The following is a 17,772-nucleotide window of genomic DNA, read 5'->3' on the forward strand; positions in this document are numbered from 1 at the left end:
TGCCTCAGCGCCCTCACCCCCTCACCCGCCGACCCCACCGCTACCGTGACTCGAGTATAAGCCGAGGGGGGCACTTTCAGCCCTAAAATTTGGGCTGAAAATCTCGGCTTATACTCGAGTATATACGGTAAATATACATTAGGTACGGAAAGTATTCAGACCCCTTTACATTTTTCACTCTTTGTTTCATTGCAGCCATTTGGTAAATTCAAAAAAGTTCATTTTTTTCTCATTAATGTACACCCTGCACCCCATTTTGACTGAAAAAAAAAACAGAAATGTAGACATTTTTGCATATTTATTAAAAAAGAAAAACTGAAATATCACTTAATAATAATATAATAATAATAATTTTTATTTATATAGCGCCAACATATTCCGCAGCGCTTTACAAATTATAGACGGGAATTGTACAGACAATAGACATTACAGCATAACAGAAATATAGTTCAATACAGATACCAGGAGGAGTGAGGGCCCTGCTTGCAAGCTTACAAACTATGAGGAAAAGGGGAGACACGAGAGGTGGATGATAACAATTGCTTTAGTTATTCGGACCAGCCATAGTGTAAGGCTCAGGTGTTCATGTAAAGCTGCATGAACCAGTTATCTGCCTAAGTATGTAGCAGTACAGACACAGAGGGCTATTAACTGCATAAAGTGTATGAGAACGTGATGCGAGGAACCTAGTTGATTGAGTAAAAATAAGAAATGAGGCATAGTCACCTTCCAGCCCCACCTCCGCGGATCCAGGGCAGGCCAATCCAGAGGTTTCTGCCGACTCTGAAAGTAGCAGGTTCTGCTTTCAAAGTTGACTGAGACCTCCAATGCGGCCGGTGCTGGACACATGGGGGTGCTGCAACGGGATTGTGCTTCTGTTTATTATTTTGAATCAACCCATGCTTAAAAAAATACAGCTGTGGCAACAATTAAGAGACCACTGCAAAATTTTCAGTTTGTCTGATTTTTCTCTTCATAGGTACGTTTTTGAGTAAAATGTAAATTGTTCTTTTATTCTATAAACTACTGACAACATGTCTCCGAAGTTCCAAGCAATATATTTTGTATTTATTTTCTGAAAAGGAGAAATGGTCAAAATAACAAAAAAATGCATTACTTGCAGACCTCAAATAATGCGGAAAAAACAAGCTCAAAATCATTTAGAAACAACAATACTAATGTTTTATCTCGGGAAGAGTTCAGAAATCAATATTTTGTGGAATAACCATGATTTTTAATCACAGCTTTCATGCGTCTTGGCATGCTTTCCACCAGTCTTTCACACTGCTTTTGGGTGACCTTATGCCAAAATGTAAGCAGTTCTTCTTTGTTTGATGGCTTGTGACTATCCATCTTCCTCTTGATTACATTCCAAAGGTTTTCAATGGGGTTCAGGTCTGGAGATTGGGCTGCCCATGACAAAGATTTGATGTGGTGACCCTTCATTCACACCTTGATTGACCTAGCTGTGTGGCATGGCGGCGCATTGTCCTGCTGGAAAACAAACAGTCCTCAGAGTTGGGGAACATTGCCTGAGCAGAAGGAATCAACTGTTTTTCCAGGATAACCTTGTATGTGGCTTGATTCATGCGTCCTTCACAAAGATTAACCTGCCCAATTCCAGCCTTGCTGAAGCATCCCCAGATCAACACATGGTCATCTAATAGTTAGACAGAGACCTGGAGAGGCGTACAAGCCACAGTGTCTTGCACCCACTGTGAAATTTGGTGGAGGATCGGTGATGATCTGGGGATGCTTCATGAAGGCTGGAATTGAGCAGGTTGTTCTTTGCGAAGGACGTATGAATCAAGCCGCATACAAGGTTATCCTGGAAAAACAGTTGATTCCTTCTGCTCAGGCAATGTTCCCCAACTCTGAGGACTGTTTTTCCAGCAGGACAATGCGCCATGCTACACAGCTAGGTCAATCAAGGTGTGGATGAAGGACCACCACATCAAATCCCTGTCATGACCACCCAATCTCCAGACCTGAACCCCATTGAAAACCTCTGGAATGTAATCAAGAGGAAGATGGATAGTCGCAAGCCATCAAACAAAGAACTGCTTAAAGGGAACCTGTCACCCCGAAAATCCGGGGTGAGGTAAGCCCACCGGCATCAGGGGCTTATCTGCAGCATTCTGTAATGCTGTAGATAAGCCCCCGATGTTACCTGAAAGATGAGAAAAAGAGGTTATATTATACTCACCCAGGGGCGGTCCCGCTGCTGGTCAGGTCGGATGGGCGTCTCCGGTCCGCTGCGGAGCCTCCTATCTTCTTTCCATGACGTCCTCTTCTGATCTTCAGCCACGGCTCCGGCACAGGCGTACTTTGCTCTGCCCTGTTGAGGGCAGACAAAGTACTGCAGTGCGCAGGCGCCGGGCCTCTGACCTTTCCGGCGCCTGCGCACTGCAGTACTATCCTCTGCCCTCAAGAGGGCAGAGCAAAGTACGCCTGCGCCGGAGCCGTGGCTGAAGATCAGAAGAGGACGTCATGGAAAGAAGATAGGAGGCGCCGGAGCGGACCGGAGACGCCCATCCGACCTGACCAGCAGCGGGACCGCCCCTGGGTGAGTATAATATAACCTCTTTTTCTCCCTTTTCAGGTTACATCGGGGGCTTATCTACAGCATTACAGAATGCTGTAGATAAGCCCCTGATGCCGGTGGGCTTACCTCACCCCGGTTTTTCGGGGTGACAGGTTCCCTTTAAATTTTTGTACGAGGAGCTGCATAAGGTCACCCAAAAGCAGTGTGAAAGACAGGTGGAAAGCATGCCAAGACGCATGAAAGCTGTGATTAAAAATCATGGATATTCCACAAAATATCGATTTCTGAACTCTTCCTGAGTTAAAACATTAATGTTGTTGCTTTTAAATGATTATGAACGTGTTTGTTTGTTTGCATTATTTGAGGTCTGCAAGCAATGCATTTTTTTGTTATTTTAACTATTTCTCATTTTCAGAAAAAAACAAAACAAAATGTATTGCTTGGAACTTCGGAGACATGTTGTCTGTAGTTTATAGAATAAAAGAACAATTTACATTTTACTCAAAAATATACCTATAAAGAGAAAAATCAGACAAACTGAAAATTTTTACTGTCTGGCAACCTCCTTAGGTAAAACAACCTACAAGGGAAAAAGGTCCTCCACCAATCAGAATTCAAATGAATAAACATTATTGATACAAAATATAATTTATATATATATATATATATATATATATATATATATATATATATATATATATATATATATATATATTAGGAGCGCGATTATGGGTCCGGAATAGAGATCAGTGAATTAGTTTGAGGGGAATCGAATTTCTCTATAGTTTTACAAAAATTCAAGACTTGCTGGTTCGCTAGGAGCTTTCTAGGAATGTTTATTTTTTTGTTTTTTTTGCGATTCCCCTTGCGTGAATCAACCTGGCTGACATTTTCCTAGATTCTCACCTCATTTCGCTCTTATCTTGGTGCCACAGCTCCCCTCCCAGGTCTCCTGTGGCTCGCTTGCTCTTTCCAACAAGCTTCGGTCTTTTCTTTCTTCATCTTCACTCTTTGGTGCCTCCTAAGCCTCCAGTGATGTATTGCGTCATGATCAACATTATGATGTTGCGTGAGGCCTAGTCAGTAAGTCTGCGGAGGACTGAGCCGGGAGCCGAGGAACCAAGGCAGGTGAGAAGTGAGGTGAGTATAATGTTTTGGGGGGCTTTTAACTCTATACCCCTATCTATGGTCTGGAGAGACCATAGGCTGAACCGAAGCGCTAAGACCTAAAATTAGTGTAAAAAGGAAGAGTCAGTTGTTGGTACCCGGCCTGAGACCCTGCAATCTGGACTCATGCCCCGCCCCTGCCTATCTCTGACCCTGCCCCCACAGAGCAACCACGAAATACACTACTATATACAGTTAGGGCCAGAAATATTTGGACAGTGACACAAGTTTTGTTATTTTAGCTGTTTACAAAAACATGTTCAGAAATACAATTATATATATAATATGGGCTGAAAGTGCACACTCCCAGCTGCAATATGATAGTTTCCACATCCAAATCGGAGAAAGGGTTTAGGAATCATAGCTCTGTAATGCATAGCGTCCTCTTTTTCAAGGGACCAAAAGTAATTGGACAATGGACTCTAAGGGCTGCAATTAACTCTGAAGGTGTCTCCCTTGTTAACCTGTAATCAATGAAGTAGTTAAAAGGTCAGGGGTGGATTCCAGGTGTGTGGTTTTGCATTTGGAAGCTGTTGCTGTGAGCAGACAACATGCGGTCAAAGGAACTCTCAATTGAGGTGAAGCAGAACATCCTGAGGCTGAAAAAAAAGAAAAAATCCATCAGAGAGATAGCAGACATGCTTGGAGTAGCAAAATCAACAGTTGGGTACATTCTGAGAAAAAAGGAATTGACTGGTGAGCTTGGGAACTCAAAAAGGCCTGGGCGTCCACGGATGACAACAGTGGTGGATGATCGCCGCATACTTAATTTGGTGAAGAAGAACCCGTTCACAACATCAACTGAAGTCCAGAACACTCTCAGTGAAGTAGGTGTATCTGTCTCTAAGTCAACAGTAAAGAGAAGACTCCATGACAGTAAATACAAAGGGTTCACATCTAGATGCAAACCATTCATCAATACCAAAAATAGACAGGCCAGAGTTAAATTTGCAGAAAAACACCTCAAGAAGCCAGCTCAGTTCTGGAAAAGTATTCTATGGACAGATGAGACAAAGATCAACCTGTACCAGAATGATGGGAAGAAAAAAGTTTGGAGAAGAAAGGGAACGGCACATGATCCAAGGCACACCACATCCTCTGTAAAACATGGTGGAGGCAACGTGATGGCATGGGCATGCATGGCTTTCAATGGCACTGGGTCACTTGTGTTTATTGATGACATAAGAGCAGACAAGAGTAGCCGGATGAATTCTGAAGTGTACCGGGATATACTTTCAGCCCAGATTCAGCCAAATGCTGCAAAGTTGATTGGACGGCGCTTTATAGTACAGATGGACAATGACCCCAAGCATACAGCCAAAGCTACCCAGGAGTTCATGAGTGCCAAAAAGTGGAACATTCTGCAATGGCCAAGTCAATCTCCAGATCTAAACCCAATTGAGCATGCATTTCACTTGCTCAAATCCAGACTTAAGACGGAAAGACCCACAAACAAGCAAGACCTGAAGGCTGCGGCTGCAAAGGCCTGGCAAAGCATTAAGAAGGAGGAAACCCAGCGTTTGGTGATGTCCATGGGTTCCAGACTTAAGGCAGTGATTGCCTCCAAAGGATTTGCAACAAAATATTGAAAATAAAAATATTTTGTTTGGGTTATGTTTATTTGTCCAATTACTTTTGACCTCCTAAAATGTGGAGTGTTTGTAAAGAAATGTGTACAATTCCTACATTTTCTATCAGATATTTTTGTTCAACCCTTCAAATTAAACGTTACAATCTGCACTTGAATTCTGTTGTAGAGGTTTCATTTCAAATCCAATGTGGTGGCATGCAGAGCCCAACTCGCGAAAATTGTGTCACTGTCCAAATATTTCTGGCCCTAACTGTAACTATAAACTAAAGACTCTTGGATTTTTTTTTCCTCATTGAAGTGAGCTGATGATGTTTTAATTTTGAATAAAAAAATAATGAAAGAAGAAATCCCAGCTTAATTGGCAATAACACGAATATCAGAGTGTGAACAAGCATGGCCAGATTGTCCGCCACTCAGCAAATAACAACACGCACTTCCTGCATCGTTCATCGTATTCCCTCGACTCGACTTCTGTGTCCTTTTCCGAGAACAGATGTAAAGAGAAAATGTCCGTGCATCTGGTGGCTTTTAGAAGAGGAGCCAAGATCTCTTGGCAATAAAACACCAGCAGATTAGTGATCTCAGTATGGAGGGAGATAAAGAGATGAACAATGGATTTATCTGATTATTGTGTTCTGTTCAGTTCATGTAACTTTATTGCTTATGTCAACCTCAGGGAAATAACACAATCTGGTGCCATCAGATTTCTTAAAGAATAACTGTCCTTTTACACAAAAAACTGTAGACAATGCTTGATCTTGCTGCTGTCATCCCCACAAGCTTTAATAGCTTTTGTTGTCCATTTCCGTCTATTGAGTCCAGGTACTGTCCCTATTCTCTTTCCCTGTCACTAAAAGAACCACCCACTAAAAAGAGTGAATATTGTCATTGCCATTCTGACAGCACTATATGTACTAGGATTCCTTTACCTCCCAAGCATGCATTGTGTTTGCCTTTGTCCACTGGTTTGCCAGCCCTGAATTGTCAAATAACAAAGAAAAACAGGAAACCAGGAGCAAAGAGAAACAGACTCTCTCCCGCTATCTGGTGAGACAGAGACCCTTCCCTGGCTGTCTGGCGAGGAAGAGACCCTCCCCTGGCTGTCTGGGAGACAGAAACCCTCCCGTGCCTGTCTGGGGAGACAGAGACCCTCCCCGGCTGTCTGGGGAGACTGAGACCCTCCCCTGGCTGTCTGGGGAGACTGAGACCCTCCCCTGGCTGTCTGGGGAGACTGAGACCCTCCCCTGGCTGTCTGGGGAGACTGAGACCCTCCCCTGGCTGTCTGGGGAGACTGAGACCCTCCCCTGGCTGTCTGGGGAGACTGAGACCCTCCCCTGGCTGTCTGGGGAGACTGAGACCCTCCCCTGGCTGTCTGGGGAGACTGAGACCCTCCCCTGGCTGTCTGGGGAGACTGAGACCCTCCCCTGGCTGTCTGGGGAGACTGAGACCCTCCCCTGGCTGTCTGGGGAGACTGAGACCCTCCCCTGGCTGTCTGGGGAGACTGAGACCCTCCCCTGGCTGTCTGGGGAGACTGAGACCCTCCCCTGGCTGTCTGGGGAGACTGAGACCCTACCCTGGCTGTCTGGGGAGACTGAGACCCTCCCCTGGCTGTCTGGGGAGACTGAGACCCTCCCCTGGCTGTCTGGGGAGACTGAGACCCTCCCCTGGCTGTCTGGGGAGACTGAGACCCTCCCCTGGCTGTCTGGGGAGACTGAGACCCTCCCCTGGCTGTCTGGGGAGACTGAGACCCTCCCCTGGCTGTCTGGGGAGACTGAGACCCTCCCCTGGCTGTCTGGGGAGACTGAGACCCTCCCCTGGCTGTCTGGGGAGACTGAGACCCTCCCCTGGCTGTCTGGGGAGACTGAGACCCTCCCCTGGCTGTCTGGGGAGACTGAGACCCTCCCCTGGCTGTCTGGGGAGACTGAGACCCTCCCCTGGCTGTCTGGGGAGACTGAGACCCTCCCCTGGCTGTCTGGGGAGACTGAGACCCTCCCCTGGCTGTCTGGGGAGACTGAGACCCTCCCCTGGCTGTCTGGGGAGACTGAGACCCTCCCCTGGCTGTCTGGGGAGACTGAGACCCTCCCCTGGCTGTCTGGGGAGACTGAGACCCTCCCCTGGCTGTCTGGGGAGACTGAGACCCTCCCCTGGCTGTCTGGGGAGACTGAGACCCTCCCCTGGCTGTCTGGGGAGACTGAGACCCTCCCCTGGCTGTCTTGGGAGACTGAGACCCTCCCCTGGCTGTCTGGGGAGACTGAGACCCTCCCCTGGCTGTCTGGGGAGACTGAGACCCTCCCCTGGCTGTCTGGGGAGACTGAGACCCTCCCCTGGCTGTCTGGGGAGACTGAGACCCTCCCCTGGCTGTCTGGGGAGACTGAGACCCTCCCCTGGCTGTCTGGGGAGACTGAGACCCTCCCCTGGCTGTCTGGGGAGACTGAGACCCTCCCCTGGCTGTCTGGGGAGACTGAGACCCTCCCCTGGCTGTCTTGGGAGACTGAGACCCTCCCCTGGCTGTCTTGGGAGACTGAGACCCTCCCCTGGCTGTCTGGGGAGACTGAGACCCTCCCCTGGCTGTCTGGGGAGACTGAGACCCTCCCCTGGCTGTCTGGGGAGACTGAGACACTCCACTGGCTGTCTGGGGAGACTGAGACCCTCCCCTGGCTGTCTGGGGAGACAGAGACCCTCTCCAGCTGTGTGGGGAGACCCTCCCCCGGCTGTCTGGGGAAATAGAGACCCTCCCCCGGCTGCCTGGTGAGACTGAGAGCATCTCCCGGTTGTCTGGGGAGACAGATAGCCTCCCTTGGCTGTCTGGAGAGACAAAGCGCATCCCCCGGCTGTCTAGGGAGGCAGAGACCCTCCCACATCTGTCTGGGGAGGCAGAGACCCTCCCACATCTGTCTGGGGAGACAGAGACCCTACCCCGGCTGTCTGGTGAAGCAGAGACCCTCCCACGGCTGTCTGGGGAGACTGAGACCCTCCCCTGGCTGTCTGGGGAGACTGAGACCCTCCCCTGGCTGTCTGGGGAGACTGAGACCCTCCCCTGGCTGTCTGGGGAGACTGAGACCCTCCCCTGGCTGTCTGGGGAGACTGAGACCCTCCCCTGGCTGTCTGGGGAGACTGAGACCCTCCCCTGGCTGTCTGGGGAGACTGAGACCCTCCCCTGGCTGTCTGGGGAGACTGAGACCCTCCCCTGGCTGTCTAGGGAGACAGAGACCCTCTCCAGCTGTGTGGGGAGACCCTCCCCCGGCTGTCTGGGGAAATAGAGACCCTCCCCCGGCTGCCTGGTGAGACTCAGAGCATCTCCCGGTTGTCTGGGGAGACAGATAGCCTCCCTTGGCTGTCTGGAGAGACAAAGCGCATCCCCCGGCTGTCTAGGGAGGCAGAGACCCTCCCACATCTGTCTGGGGAGGCAGAGACCCTCCCACATCTGTCTGGGGAGACAGAGACCCTACCCCGGCTGTCTGGTGAAGCAGAGACCCTCCCACGGCTGTCTGGGGAGGCAAAGACTCTCCCCCATTTTCTGTAATTAATCTCAGCTTCTCTGCTGCTAGACCTGGATTACATTTAACAACAGGCAGTGAACAGCAAAATAGAAGGGTGGACATCTAGTGAAAAATCACAGTGTAATTTTTTGGGAATAAAACAAAAAAAAATGTCAAATTGTCTTCGAGTGGAGAGACCATTTTATAGTAAGTTATTATTATAGTCATCATTTGCCACATGTGGGTGAGGTAGGTGAAAAGGGCTCCTATTTCACATGTACACATTTACAACTAATCTGAACAGGGCAACTGGTGATTATGTCTTACATAAGGGAATAATATAACATGGAGTTTACTCCCTTGGACTTGAAGATTGGTTCATCTTTAAAGATGCGTACTTCTTGGAAAGCCCCTTTTTTTGATAACCAGCCCCTTCATACATAAGCTTGCTTCTGGAACCGCCAGCAATCAGTTGTAATTTGCAGATGACTCTGGCAACTAGTGTCCAATTTCCCTGCAGCACCACCACAGGTGATATGAAGTATTACATGGTGCTCATTGAAATATGTAGTCTGTCTGTATACACTTGTGTGCCAGGTCCTCCAGAGAGAAATGGGCTTTTTTTTTTGGCTGCTGTACAGTGGATTTGTTGAAATGATAAATATTGATCTCTTGATATGTGCTCATAACGGGAATGATTCTAATATTGAAAATTTATATTAGGGAATTGTAGAAAATTGCAATGTGTAGGTTTACAAAAACATGGCTGATTTCCGCCAAAAACTGCCCCTGTCCCGTGGTAAGTATAGTATTAAATGGGTTGTTCAATTCTCGGAGAGCCAGTTCTTAAATATTATATTCTCCCTTGTAAAATAAAAATACTATACATTCACCTCTTGAAACGGCGCCTCTCCAGCACTCTCGGAGGCTTATGGGACGTTGGCTGCAATGCTCACATAACATAACAATCAATGAATGTCGGATGAACCTCAGACATTTGGGAAAGATGTGAGTGCTCCAGCCCAATAGCAGCCACTGATTGGCTGCAATGCTCACTCGAGCCTCGGGAGGCCCTACAGTGCTGGTATGGCGTCGGTACGGGAGTATAGGGTGTTTTTATTTTCACAAGGTAGAATGTATTACCGGTATTTAAGAAGGGATTGTCCAAGTAGTAGCTCAACCCTATTCATTTCTTCAGAGCTGCCTTGCAAATTTTGGTCTTCTGGAAATTTTCCACCGGTGCCATTCCATGATTTTTTTTAGTTCCGGTTTTACATCTGTTAGTGCCGCCTGGAGAATTGTGATTTCTGGTTCCTATGAGCTGCCATATTTGTATATCGTGAACATTTGCACTTTTTCAATGTTTTGCAGAGCAATCTACACTTGGTAGGAACTCAACAACCGGATGGACCTTGTCGTGTGACATTCAAACTAAGGGAATGACGATAGAAGTTGGTAAAATGTAAGTATCGCGGGAAGCTATGGCATCTTATCTGCTGACAGAACTACGTGGTCTATATTTAAAGGGGGCTGACAAAGTGGATGATTTCTGGGGGTCTGACCTTTAAACCCCCCCCCTCCCGATCCAGCGATCCTGGTTTTGGAGTAACACATGTGATTGGAGCATTGGTCTTGGGACAATTGCTCCATCCAGCTTGGGTTCGCTAGAGCGCCGCTCTTGGGATAGGTGAGACGTTGTGGTGGGCCTGTCCCTTTTTTAGGGGCTTGTCTGGTTTGGAAAACACATTATCAAATGTCTTCTTAGAATAGGATCTATATTCATTTACATTTCCAGCATGGAGGTCAGCTGTAAAAGGCATTTCTTGCTCAGGAGGAGAACACATGAGTCGCATACATACGCAAACCATTGATTTTAATGAGAACTGTGTAATGCTTCATTTCACCTGTGGTGGCGCTATAGAAAAACAGAACACTTGAGGATCATTTTATCTAACGATCACAGTTGATCGCTTACAGTCTCAGCAAGGGAGCAGCTTGTTATCAGTTATGTAGGACCTTTTCCTGAAAAGTTTGTCAAAAGCCATGAAGAGAAAATTGCTCATAAAAAGGCTCATACTCATTTGCGAGAAAAACGGATGAGTACAATCCAAGGAAAAATCGGATTGCACTTGGACCATTGTTATTGAATGGGTTACATCTCGTCTGTGATTTTTTTTTTTCTCAGCTGAAATTGGACTGAGAAAAAAATCGCAGCATGCTGTGCTTTGCTACATATCTCGGACAAGACTCGCCAATGTAAGTCAATGGAAGCGAGAAAAAAAACACACAGCACTCACACCATACGAGTGCTGTCCGTTTTTTAAGCGTCGGTGTCCTTTGAAAAGATGGTAGTTCATATGTGGTGTACAGTAAAATCACACTGACAGGTTAGAATAGAATAAATAGAATAGATATATACACATAGCACACATATATATATACAGTATATACAGTGGGGCAAAAAAGTATTTAGTCAGTCAGCAATAGTGCAAGTTCCACCACTTAAAAAGATGAGAGGCGTCTGTAATTTACATCATAGGTAGACCTCAACTATGGGAGACAAACTGAGAAAAAAAAATCCAGAAAATCACATTGTCTGTTTTTTTAACATTTTATTTGCATATTATGGTGGAAAATAAGTATTTGGTCAGAAACAAAATTTCATCTCAATACTTTGTAATATATCCTTTGTTGGCAATGACAGAGGTCAAACGCTTTCTGTAAGTCTTCACAAGGTTGCCACACACTGTGGTTGGTATGTTGGCCCATTCCTCCATGCAGATCTCCTCTAGAGCAGTGATGTTTTTGGCTTTTCGCTTGGCAACACGGACTTTCAACTCCCTCCAAAGGTTTTCTATAGGGTTGAGATCTGGAGACTGGCTAGGCCACTCCAGGACCTTGAAATGCTTCTTACGAAGCCACTCCTTCGTTGCCCTGGCGGTGTGCTTTGGATCATTGTCATGTTGAAAGACCCAGCCACGTTTCATCTTCAATGCCCTTGCTGATGGAAGGAGGTTTGCACTCAAAATCTCATGATACATGGCCCCATTCATTCTTTCATGTACCCGGATCAGTCGTCCTGGCCCCTTTGCAGAGAAACAGCCCCAAAGCATGATGTTTCCACCACCATGCTTTACAGTAGATATGGTGTTTGATGGATGCAACTCAGTATTCTTTTTCCTCCAAACACAACAAGTTGTGTTTCTACCAAACAGTTCCAGTTTGGTTTCATCAGACCATAGGACATTCTCCCAAAACTCCTCTGGATCATCCAAATGCTCTCTAGCAAACTTCAGACGGGCCCGGACATGTACTGGCTTAAGCAGTGGGACACGTCTGGCACTGCAGGATCTGAGTCCATGGTGGCGTAGTGTGTTACTTATGGTAGGCCTTGTTACATTGGTCCCAGCTCTCTGCAGTTCATTCACTAGGTCCCCCCGCGTGTTTCTGGGATTTTTGCTCACCGTTCTTGTGATCATTCTGACCCCACGGGGTGGGATTTTGCGTGGAGCCCCAAATCGAGGGAGATTATCAGTGGTCTTGTATGTCTTCCATTTTCTAATTATTGCTCCCACTGTTGAATTCTTCACTCCAAGCTGGTTGGCTATTGCAGATTCAGTCTTCCCAGCCTGGTGCAGGGCTACAATTTTGTTTCTGGTGTCCTTTGACAGCTCTTTGGTCTTCACCATAGCGGAGTTTGGAGTCAGACTGTTTGAGGGTGTGCACAGGTGTCTTTTTATACTGATAACAAGTTTAAACAGGTGCCATTACTACAGGTAATGAGTGGAGGAAAGAGGAGACTCTTAAAGAAGAAGTTACAGGTCTGTGAGAGCCAGAAATCTTGATTGTTTGTTTCTGACCAAATACTTATTTTCCACCATAATATGAAAAAAAAATGATAAAAAACCAGACAATGTGATTTTCTGGATTTTTTTTTCTCAGTTTATCTCCCATAGTTGAGGTCTACCTATGATGTAAATTACAGACGCCTCTCATCTTTTTAAGTGGTGGAACTTGCACTATTGCTGACTGACTAAATACTTTTTTGCCCCACTGTATATATATAGATCTATATATATACAGTACAGACCAAAAGTTTAAACACACTTTCTCATTTAACCCCTTCATGACCCAGCCTATTTTGACCTTAAAGACCTTGCCGTTTTTTGTATTTCTGACCAGTGTCCCTTTATGAGGTAATAACTCGGGAACGCTTCAACGGATCGTAACGGTTCTGAGACTGTTTTTTCGTGACAAATTGGGCTTCATGTTAGTGGTAAATTTAGGTTGATAATTTTTGCGTTTATTTGTGAAAAAAATAGAAATTTGGCTAAAATTTTGAAAATTTCGCAATTTTCAAATTTTGAATTTTTATTCTGTTAAACCAGAGAGTTATGTGACACAAAATACCGTAGTTAATAAATAACATTTCCCACACGTCTACTTTACATCAGCAAAATTTTGGAAACAAAATTTTTTTTTCCTAGGAAGTTATAAGGGTTAAAATTTGACCAGTGATTTCTCATTTTTACAACGAAATTTACAAAACCATTTTTTTAGGGACCACCTCACATTTGAAGTCAGTTTGAGGGGTCTGTATGGCTGAAAATACCCAAAAGTGACACCATTCTAAAAACTGCACCCCTCAAGGTGCTCAAAACCACATTCAAGAAGTTTATTAACCCTTCAGGTACTTCACAGCAGCAGAAGCAACATGGAAGGAAAAAATGAACATTTAAAGGGACACTGTCACCTGAATTTGGAGGGAACAATCTTCAGCCATGGAGGCGGGGTTGTAGCCAGCATGCAGCCAGCGGGTAAGGAAAGGGTGAATCAAACACCCAAAAACCCCGCCTCCATGGCTGAAGATTGTTCCCTCCAAATTCAGGTGACAGTGTCCCTTTAACTTTTTAGTCACAAAAATTATGTTTTAGCAACAATTTTTTTATTTTCCCAAGGGTAAAAAGAGAAACTGGACCCCAAACGTTATTGTACAATTTGTCCTGAGTACGCCAATACCTCATATGTGGGGGGGGGGGGCACTGTCTGGGCGCACGACAGGGCTCTGAAGGGAAGGAGCGCCATTTGACTTTTTCAATGAAAAATTGGCTCCAATCTTTAGCGGACACCATGTCGCGTTTGGAGAGCCCCCGTGTGCCTAAACATTGGAGCTTCCCCACAAGTAACCCCATTATGAAAACTAGACCCCCCAAGGAGCTTATCTAGATGCATATTGAGCACTTTGAACCCCCAGTTGCCTCACAAAAAATTTCATTTAGCCTCAATTTGTTCATTTCCACATGGGCAACAGGATAAAATGGATCCTATAATTTATTGGGCAATTTCTCCTGAGTACACCAATACCTCACATGTGGGGGTAAACCACTGTTTGGGCACATGGTAAGGCTCGGAAGGGAAGGAGCGCCATTTGACTTTTTGAATGAAAAATTATCTCCAGCGTTAGCGGACACCATGTCGCGTTTGGAGAGCCCCTGTGTGCCTAAACATTGGAGCTCCCCCACATGTGATCCCATTTTGGAAACGAGACCTCCCATGGAACTAATCTAGATGTGCGGTGACCACTTTAAACCCCCAAGTGCTTCATAGAAGTTTATAACGCAGCGCCGTGAAAATAAAAAATCATTTTTCTTTCCTCAAAAATTATTTTTTAGCCTGCAATTTTTTATTTTCGCAAGGGTAACAAAAGAAATTAGACCCCAATAGTTGTTGCTGAGTTTGTCCTGAGTACACTGATGATAACCCATATGTGGGGGTAAACCACTGTTTGGGCACACGTCGGGGCTTGGAAGGGAAGTAGTGACTTTGGAAATGCAGACTTTGATGGAATGGTCTACGGACATCACGTTGCATTTGCCGAGCCCCTGATGTGCCTAAACAGTAGAAATCCACCACAAGTGACCCCATTTTGGAAAATAGACCCCCCAAGGAACTTATCTAGATGTGTGGTGAGCACTTCCAACCCCCAAGTGCAGAAGTTTATAACGCGGAGCCGTGAAAATAAAAAATCATTTTTCTTTCCTCAAAAAAGATGTTTTAGCAAGCAATTTTTTATTTTCACAAGGGTAGCAGGAGAAATTGGACCCCAATAGCTGTTGCCCAGTTTGTCCTGAGTATGCTGGTACCCCATATGTGGGGGTAAATCACTGTTTGGGCGCACGTCAGGGCTTGGAAGGGAAGGAGCACCATTTGACTTTTTGAACGCAAGATTGGCTGGAATCAATGGTGGCGCCATGTTGCGTTTGGAGACCCCTGATGTGCCTAAACAGTGGAAACCCCTCAATTCTAACTTCAACACTAACCCCAACACACCCCTAACTCTAATCCCAACTGTAGCCATAACCCTAATCACAACCCTAACCCCAACACACCCCTAACCACAACCCTAACCCCAACACACCCGTAACCCTAATCCCAACCCTAACCCTAATCCTAACCCTAATCCCAACCCTAACCCTAATCCCAACCCTAACCACAACTTTAACCCCAACACACCCCTAACCCTATCCATAACCCTAACCACAAGTCTAATCTTAACCCTATTTCCAACCCTAGCCCTAATTCCAACCCTAACTCTAATTCCAACCCTAACCCTAAGGCTATGTGCCCACGTTGCAGATTCGTGTGAGATTTTTCCGCACGATTTTTGAAAAATCCGCAGGTAATAGGCACTGCGCTTTACCTGCGGATTTACCGCGGATTTCTAGTGGTTTTTTTGGCGAATTTCATCTGCGGATTCCTATTGAGGAACAGGTGTAAAACGCTGCGGAATCCACACAAAATTGACATGCTGTGGAAAATACAACGCAGCGTTTCCGCACAGTATTTTCCGCACGATGGGCACAGCGGATTTGGTTTTCCATAGGTTTACATGGTACTGTAAACCTGATGGAAAACTGCTACGAATCCGCAGCGGCCAATCCGCTGCGGATCCGCGGCCAATCCGCTGCGGATCCGCAGCCAAATCCGCACCGTGTGCACATACCCTAACCCTAACCCTAGCCCTAACCCTAGTTCTAACCCTAACCCTAGTGGAAAAAAATATATATATATTTTCTTTATTTTATTATTGGCCCTACCTATGGGGGTGATAAGGGGGGGTCATTTACTATTTTTTTTTTATTTTGATCACTGTGATAGGTTATATCACAGTGATCAAAATATACCTGGAACGAATCTGCCTGTCGGCAGATTCGGCGGGCGCACTGCGCATGCGCCCGCCATTTTGGAAGATGGTGGCGCCCATGGAGAAGATGGACGGACACCGGGAGGCCCGGTAAGTATGAGGGGGGGAGATCTGAGCATGGGGGGTGGATCGGAGGACGGGGAGGTGGCATCGGAGCACGGGGGAGCGGGCAGGAGGACGGAGGGGAGTGGAGCACCGGACGGAGGACCGGGGAGGAGATCGGTGGCGGTGGGGGGATACATCAGTGTTTCCAGCCATGGCCGATGATATTGCAGCATCAGCCATGGCTGGATTGTAATATTTCACCACTTTTTTAGGTGAAATATTACAAATCGCTCTGATTGGCAGTTTCACTTTCAACAGTCAATCAGAGTGATTGTAGCCACGGGGGGGGGGGGGGGGGGGGGGTTTGAAGCCACCCCCCCTGGGCTGATGTACCACTCCCCCAGTCCCTGCAGATCGGGTGAAATTGGAGTTAACCCTTTCACCCGATATGCAGGGACGCGATCCCTCCATGACGCCACATAGGCGTCTCAGGTCGGATTGGCACCGACTTTCATGACGCCTACGTGGCGTCAAAGGTCGGGAAAGGATTAAAGATTTTTCTGTATTTTCATGACTATGAAAATTGTACATTCACACTGAAGGCATCAAAACTATGAATTAACACATGTGGAATTATATACTTAACAAAAAAGTGTGAAACAACTGAAATTATGTCTTGCATTCTAGGTTCTTCAAAGTAGCCACCTTTTGCTTTGATGACTGCTTTGCACACTCTTGGCATTCTCTTGATGAGCTTCAAGAGGTAGTCATCGGGAATGGTTTTCACTTCACAGGTGTACCCTGTCAGGTTTAATAGGTGGGATTTCTTGCCTTATACATGGGGTTGGGACCATCAGTTGTGCTGTGCAGAAGTCTGGTGGATACACAGCTGATAGTCCTACTGAATAGACTGTTAGAATTTAACATAGTAACATAGTTAGTAAGGCCGAAAAAAGACATTTGTCCATCCAGTTCAGCCTAACTTCAGCCATAATTTGTATTATGGCAAGAAAAAAGCAGCTAAGTAAAGAAAAATGAGTGGCCATCATTACTTTAAATGAATGTCAGTCAGTCCAAAAAATTGGGAAAACTTTGAAAGTGTCCCCAAGTGCAGTTGCAAAAACCGTCAAGCGCTACGAAGAAACTGGCTCACGTGAGGACCGCCCCAGGAAAGGAAGACCAAGAGTCACCTCTGCTTCTGAGGATAAGTTTATCCGAGTCACCAGCCTCAGAAATCGCAGGTTAACAGCAGCTCAGATTAGAGACCAGGTCAATGCCACACAGAGTTCTAGCAGCAGACCCATCTCTACAACAACTGTTAAGAGGAGACTTTGTGCAGCAGGCCTTCATGGTAAAATAGCTGCTAGGAAACCACTGCTAAGGACAGGCAACAAGCAGAAGAGACTTGTTTGGGCTAAATAACACAAGGAATGGAGATTAGACCAGTGGAAATCTGTGCTTTGGTCTGAGACCAAATTTGAGATCTTTGGTTCCAACCAACGTGTCTTTGTGCGATGCAGAAAAGGTGAACATGCCTGGTTCCCACCGTGAAGCATGGAGCAGGTGTGATAGTGTGGGGGTGCTTTGCTAGTGACACTGTTGGGGATTTATTCAAAACTAGCTGAAGAGCCCGGCGTTGCCTGGGCATAGTAAATATCTGTGGTTAGTTATAGCACCTCACTTCTCTTATTTTCCCATCACACCTCTCATTTTCCCCCTTACTCCTCTTATTCCCCCCTAA

At 46.1% G+C, this 17,772-nt stretch overlaps 1 protein-coding gene across 4 annotated transcripts in view; it reads left to right on the top strand.

Moving 5' to 3' along the window:
- The window catches only part of CYP39A1 (cytochrome P450 family 39 subfamily A member 1), a 148,047-nt gene that overhangs the window by 117,815 nt on the left and 12,460 nt on the right, over positions 1 to 17,772 (top strand). For 3 of the 4 annotated variants that reach the window (XR_011312532.1, XR_011312533.1, XM_069728205.1), the window contains exon 12: positions 10,154 to 10,244. Coding sequence is in view for 1 of the 4 variants with exons in the window: in XM_069728205.1 (XP_069584306.1) it covers positions 10,154 to 10,225 (72 nt within the window). In the remaining 3 variants the exon portion in view is untranslated. Of the gene's footprint in view, positions 1 to 10,153; positions 10,245 to 10,967; positions 11,039 to 17,772 lie in introns of all 4 variants that reach the window. The other variant, XR_011312531.1, reaches the window with a different exon arrangement.

This window comes from Ranitomeya imitator, chromosome 5 (genome assembly GCF_032444005.1).
Source record: "Ranitomeya imitator isolate aRanImi1 chromosome 5, aRanImi1.pri, whole genome shotgun sequence".
NCBI lineage: Eukaryota > Metazoa > Chordata > Amphibia > Anura > Dendrobatidae > Ranitomeya > Ranitomeya imitator.